This window comes from Penaeus monodon, chromosome 16 (genome assembly GCF_015228065.2).
Source record: "Penaeus monodon isolate SGIC_2016 chromosome 16, NSTDA_Pmon_1, whole genome shotgun sequence".
NCBI classification, from domain to species: Eukaryota; Metazoa; Arthropoda; class Malacostraca; order Decapoda; family Penaeidae; genus Penaeus; species Penaeus monodon.
The window spans coordinates 25,109,827-25,116,699 of NC_051401.1; the positions used below are offsets into that span (position 1 = coordinate 25,109,827).

The following is a 6,873-nucleotide window of genomic DNA, read 5'->3' on the forward strand; positions in this document are numbered from 1 at the left end:
CGGGTTGGTATTGATAAGTTGGGAGATGGGAAAATGAAAGGCAAGAGAAAACAGATAGACATGAGAAAAAACGGAAAATGAGAGAACAGTAGAAAGAAAACAAGAGAAGGTAGAGAATTGAGGAAGCCGAGTAGAAAAAGGATAGATCAACGAAGAGAGAGAGAGGGGAAGAAGACCGAAACGATAAGACAATACGAGAGAAAATAGAGGGAAAGAAGAGAAGCACCAAAGAGAAGCAAAGGAAGCAACAGAGAGAAAATAAAAGAGAAAATGTAAGAAATAAAATAGAAGAGTTCTTCATACTGATGATGTGACATTCGGCCCTTTTCATTCCTCACGGAGAAACTTGTAGCCAAATCACCAATCTAAGACTTAGCAGAAGGAGGTCTTCCTCCTCACAAACAAAGACCTTCAGAGCCGACGCCAACGACGGATCAGCTGAGCCAATGCAGCGCCATGCCCTCGAGGAACGAGCTACAGAACGAGTAGACGGTTTTATCGCAGCATCTTAAAAATATTGTATATTAAGCTTTCACAACTGCTATTCTCACACTGTATAAATGAATATTGTGTGTATATCCATATGCAAACATGTGTGTACGTATACGTATATGATTTTTATACTTCATGCATATATAATAAATGTGGGGACGTGTGTGTATGTGTGTACCGCCATCCCATACACACAATACTCAGTTATAAGTCTTTACACATATTTTATGTTAATCATTAATCACGAAAATCTTACAATTGATATTATAAGACACATAACCCCTGGATGCATAATACGATATCTTCATATGTTTTGTAAATGATCGTTGGGTGGATGCTGAACTAGGACGGTATGAAGGAATGGCATCCGGTAACTGTATCCGGCGCGTCACATCTTTCTGTGTATTAGTGAACCAATATGTTTTTTTTTGTTTGTTTGTTTCTTTCTGGTCTCTGCTTAATTCTCTGTTTGTCATTATTGATTTTTGTATTTTACCGTGTGTTTTACTATTGAGTATGAGGGTGTATGCCGTGGGGTAACGACATTTCGATATGCGCGGTGAATTGCGTCTCTTCACAAAGGACGTTGTGTGTATGTATGTGTGGGCGGTCGGGCGGGTGGGTGGGGTGGGTAGAGGACGTGGGTGTGTTGGGCGTATGCAGTGTGTGTTATTTTTCATACGTGTGTGTGTGTGTGTGTGTGTGTGTGTGTGTGTGTGTGTGTGTGTGTGTGTGTGTGTGTGTGTGTGTGTCGTGTGTGTGTGTGTGTGTGTGTGTGTGTGTGTGTGTTTGCGTGCGTGTGTGTGTGTGTACGTGTGTGTGTGTGTGTGTACGTGTGTGTGTGTGTACGCGTTTGTGTGTGTGTGTGTGTGTGTGTATGTGTGTGTGTGTGTGTGTGTGTGTGTGTGTGTGTGTGTGTGTGTGTGTGTGTGTGTGTGTGTGTGTGTGTGTGTGTGTGTGTGTGTGTGTGTGTTCTTGTGTTACTTCCTGTTGCTTAATACATGCATGTCGGCATTTTTAAAATAGATACAAGTACAGTCAGCTCACCATGCGTTTATAAGAAAACTAATATGATTGATAAACTGTAGCACAAAATGGGAAGTTAAATCTAAATCTAAAATTCAAATAGAAAGATATGCAACTAATGCTCCAACAGAAAGAAAAAAAAAGAAATTTCAAATAATTTTACACAGTGGTACCATTAATCTTGAAAATAGCCTTACTAAGATTAAAATAAAAAATTCAGGTATATAAGTAAAGAGTTCTGTCTAAAACAGCTGTCAAGACAAGCATAAGGATCATAAATATAAAGCTTCGCGATTGGTCAATTTGAGACCAAACTCGAACGGACCAATCACACTCTTCGTTAAAAAAGACTCCCCAAAATAAAACCAGCAAATCACAAAGCCTCTTACAACACACCAAAGCAAAACCTGACCCAATCACGTCTTTCGTTGTAAAGACTGATGAAAGCTCGAAGATGATTGGTTCAAAGGAATAGTTCGCGCGCTTTCAGATGATTTTTCTTGTGATTGGCGCGCACTCCCTGACGAGACGGAGGCGAGGAGACACACGAATCCTTCTAAATCCCCGAAAGTCAAGGAAATAGTTGGTGAAAATGGTTCAGCAGACGGAGAAAATGTGGTCCAAGATGTACGTCTTGAAGAGAGGTATGTGGCCGAAGTTGAATTTTAAATGTATTTGTATATGTGCGAGTTTTGTGAACTCTAAAACTTCATTGCTACTTGTTAGTTATTTATTAGTAACCGCCGTTATTTTATGCTTAAATTATTTGGAAATGTATATTTTTTCTCTATTTTTCGTTATCTTCAAGAATATGTATCATGACCCAATACTGTTTTATGAAAATTAAGACCAATTTCAGTTAATGACAAAGTCAACTTCCATGTCAACCGGTTTGCCTTGACACCGAACTTTTCAACAAATTTACCATTTTACCGTAACAGCAAAGAGATTCTCGCAATAACACCATATAAGCACAAAAAAGGAACAGAGAGAGAGAGAGAGAGAAAAATATCCCCTAAGTTCCTTTATAAACCGCACCCAAGGCTTGTTAACGGATCAAACTGCTTTTCAATTGCACGATTTCCAAGTTGCTTTGGCGCAGAATTCGACGGAGGAGGAGTCCTCGCCTTGCAATTGCTTCTGCATGCATGTGAGAGAGGGGAAAATCAAGATAATGAGGTGTAATTGTGTGAATATTTGTTTTTTTTTTTCTTGTGATTCTTCAACCCTTTATGGAAGAGTGAGCGAGTATTGTGAACTTGGTAAAATTAAGAAAAAAATAATAGATTCTGTAAATATATATATAATAAGACAACTCATGAATCTATGAATCTGACAAACTTGCACAACAGAAAGGAGGTTAAGACAAAGGTTTTGAGAGCAGAGCAGGAGACAGATGAAGCTGCAGCCCGTTTCACTTTTATCAGAGTAAGAGCAGAGTCAAAATGTAAGCAAGGGTTAAGCACCTCCAGTAGGAAAGCGGTTTTAAGTATTAACAAATGTTGTGGTTTCTATAAGTCTAGGAATAAGAATGCTGCTTTTTTTATATACTGCTAAGTATATATGTAAAAAAATTAAAGTATAATTTAATTTGGACTTTTCACTTTCTTTGATGTGATCAACTTGGCTTCCAGGTGGAATTTTCAGCTCTTGGTTTTAAGTAGATTGAAAAGGGCAGCATTTGCAGTCTGGCCAAAAACTGATGTTTGAATTTCTCCACAGATGGACGTCAAGAACCTGTTATGTTCGACAAAATCACTTCTCGAATTCAGAAGCTCTGCTATGGACTCAACATGGACTTCATTGATCCTGTGAGTATTAAAACCTAGTTTTCTAGGTCTGAGATGAAATTAAAATGAGATTTTTCCTTGCATGTATAATGAGCAAGTAACATTTTATGACAATGGCTATGTAGAGATTTCATGTACTCATCACCTATGAAAATTTCCAGCCTGCAATCACCCTTAAAGTGATCAATGGGCTGTATTCTGGTGTGACAACTGTAGAATTGGATAACCTTGCTGCTGAAACTGCTGCAACAATGACAACAAAGCACCCTGATTATGCTGTGCTTGCTGCCAGGATTGCGGTGTCAAACCTCCACAAAGAAACCAAGAAGAGTTTCAGTGGTAAGGGAATTGGATGTTGACTGAGAGATGCATGCAAGATTTGGTGACATTCTGTTTGCTTATATTTATACCCTCTTAGCATCATGGTGTAAGGAAAAGGGCGTTTACTTCTGTTGAAATGTTTTCTGAAATTTTAACTTTTTACCCAACAGAGGTAATGGAAGATCTCTATAACATGGTTGATAATAAGACTGGAAATAAGATGCCCATGCTTGGCGAACACTACTACAAGATCATCATGGAGCATGCAGATAAACTCAATTCTGCTATTATCTATGACCGTGACTTTTCTTACAATTATTTTGGCTTCAAGGTCAGTAATGTGAATATAAAGTTTAAGTCCAAATGTTAATACTTAAAAAAAAGAAAAAAAATCAGTATGATTTATTATATTTTTGAAGTTTATATATATTGACTCACTAACTATGAAATTAATATATTTGTAGTGTAGCATCTTACTTATCCTCTAAAACTTTCCAGACTCTGGAGCGTTCTTATTTGCTCAAGATCAATGGCAAAGTGGCAGAGCGACCCCAACAGATGTTGATGAGGGTTGCAGTGGGCATCCATGGTGAGGATATTGATGCTGCTATTGAGACTTACAACCTATTGTCTGAGAAGTGGTTCACACATGCCTCACCCACTCTTTTCAATGCTGCTACAAGAAGGCCACAGTTATCTAGGTAAGAGTCCACAGCTAGATTGCACATGTATTTATAACAATATTTTACTCAGTTTTTGGTTCACTATTTATTACCTTGATTTACTGTAACTAAAACTAATATATATTACACAGCTGCTTCCTACTAACGATGAAGGACGACAGTATTGAGGGCATTTATGACACACTTAAGCAGTGTGCTCTGATCTCCAAGTCTGCTGGAGGCATTGGGCTGAACGTGCACTGCATCAGGTCCATGGGAAGCTATATTGCAGGAACCAATGGAACTTCTAATGGTCTTGTGCCCATGTTGAGGGTGTACAATAACACAGGTAAGTTACTTTTTCTGTATCAGTGGTGACCTAATATTTCTATTTTAGTTGGTAAATCTTCAAATAAAAAAAAATAAATGTGTAATGGACATAAAGAATAACCAGAATAACATTTGGTTATTAGTAATAAAATCTAGAAAGTAGAGGTAAGAGCACATTGACTTTTTAGGTATAAACCTTTAGATCTATGCCTTCAATACACTGACAGCCTAACAAAATTCCACATCTTATAATCTGGCAAGATAGAAACTGTAGTCTTTCCTTTTAATTGTGTAAATTGGTAAAAGCTGTAATCTTGTCAGAATATACGTTATGGACATTTGTATTATTTTTCTAATTCAAATTCAGAGGTCACAGTGGTTGTGGGACTCGTCTGGTCAAATGTAGCCCTATGTTCAAGAATTCCCTTACAATTTTTGTTGTACATATATTTGAAATATGGACCATTGAAAAAGGGAATTGAAGGAAAGGTAAACTATAGACTTTTTTGTACACTTCGTAGGTTTATATCTTCATAAAACAAATACTCTGAAATTTCAGCTCGTTATGTTGACCAGGGTGGAAACAAGAGGCCAGGTGCATTTGCCATCTACTTGGAGCCATGGCACCCAGATATCTTCGATTTCCTTGATCTTCGCAAAAATACTGGAAAGGTGAGAGGTTACACAGTGAAATATAAGAAATTAAGTGATATTAAAATGGAAGATCAAAATTTATGTATCAGATGTGATGTATGATAGGTTGTTTCTTAATTGTTGAAGGTTAAATTTACCTTGCACTTTTCTAGGATGAACAAAGAGCAAGGGATCTCTTCTATGCTTTGTGGATTCCTGATCTGTTCATGCAGCAAGTGGAAGCCAATGGCGACTGGTACCTGATGTGCCCTCATGAATGCCCAGGACTTCATGATACCTGGGGTACACAAATCACTTTCATAGCTACTGAATTATATAATTCATAGTGTAATGTGGGCATTAGAATTATGCTATTCTCTATCATTCTTTCCTTTACTGTGAAGGGTACATTATTATTACATTTCCTTTAATAGGTGAGGAATTTGAGAAACTCTACCACAAGTATATCGAAGAAGGTCGTTACCGTCGCAAAGTGAAGGCACAACAGTTGTGGTATGCAGTTATTGAATCACAGGTGAGTTAGATTCTTGTGCTGTGTGAAGTATGGTCAATATCTTGTTCTTGAGGATAATGTACAGAAGTAAAGTTAAGGTTTTTTACCTAAGGATGTACAATTCAAATACAAATGGCTTTTAGAGGAGTTCACTCTGTTACTCTGCAAGAGATATGAATCTTAAAGCCCGTCTTTGGAAATTTATCTTTAATATTTGTTTGAATGTCATATAAAAGCAGTATAATTTGGGATAAAATACTATAATTTTTGTTTCTATGAATTAAGATTTGCAAATTTCATGCAGGTGGAGACTGGTACACCATACATGTTATATAAGGATGCCTGCAATAGAAAGAGTAACCAACAGAACCTTGGTACCATCAAGTGTTCTAACCTCTGTACCGAGATAGTAGAATATTCCTCACCAGATGAGGTAAGTTCTTTGTGATTTTTTCACCAAGTCTGTTTTTGAGAATTATTTCACATCCTTGAAAATGGAAGGGTCTTTCTCTAAATGTATTTTTAATTATGCTTAAATCTTTGAGTTGTGCAATAATAATTTATTGTTTTCCAATCATGTAATCTTTGTGTGAGACTTTGATTTAGAATTACATTATCAATATCAGCTGTCACTTTGTTTTAACAGACTTGGAAAGGAAAACATTAGTTCCCTCATTATTTTCCTAATATATTATTTTAATGAAAATGTAGAAATAGATTTTACTGTGAAATTAGGTGCCATAATTTCAAATGCACAATTCTCCTGTTTCTTAAATAAAAGATTTGTGACTTGTTTGTCATTAAAATTTTACTTGTTCTTAGTTAACAATATTTTAAATGTTACTGATGCAATGGTATGTTATATTGCAGGTTGCTGTGTGCAATTTAGCATCAATTGCTCTCAACATGTATGTCAACCCAGACAAAACCTACAACTTTGTCAAGCTAAAGGAGGTTACAAAGGTATTGACCAGAGTTCTAAATCTGTCCATTTCCCCGTTTACTGTTATGTGATATGAATAACTAGTGAAAAGTGATGAGAAACATGGATTTTTTTCTAAGGGCTATTTTTTAAAACAGGTCATTACAAGAAATCTGAACAAGA

The 6,873-nt window shown here is 36.7% G+C and overlaps 1 protein-coding gene across 1 annotated transcript; it reads left to right on the forward strand.

Moving 5' to 3' along the window:
• Positions 1-2,005: 2,005 nt before the first annotated feature.
• Positions 2,006-6,873, forward strand: LOC119582651 (ribonucleoside-diphosphate reductase large subunit-like; the record flags this gene model as incomplete). Its single annotated transcript, XM_037931056.1, is given in 12 exon segments — positions 2,006-2,162; positions 3,241-3,329; positions 3,470-3,647; positions 3,800-3,960; positions 4,128-4,330; positions 4,444-4,640; positions 5,181-5,293; positions 5,428-5,557; positions 5,689-5,789; positions 6,073-6,201; positions 6,639-6,731; positions 6,849-6,873. Coding segments are annotated over 12 exon segments (1,471 nt in total), but the record flags the coding sequence as incomplete, so codon positions are not given.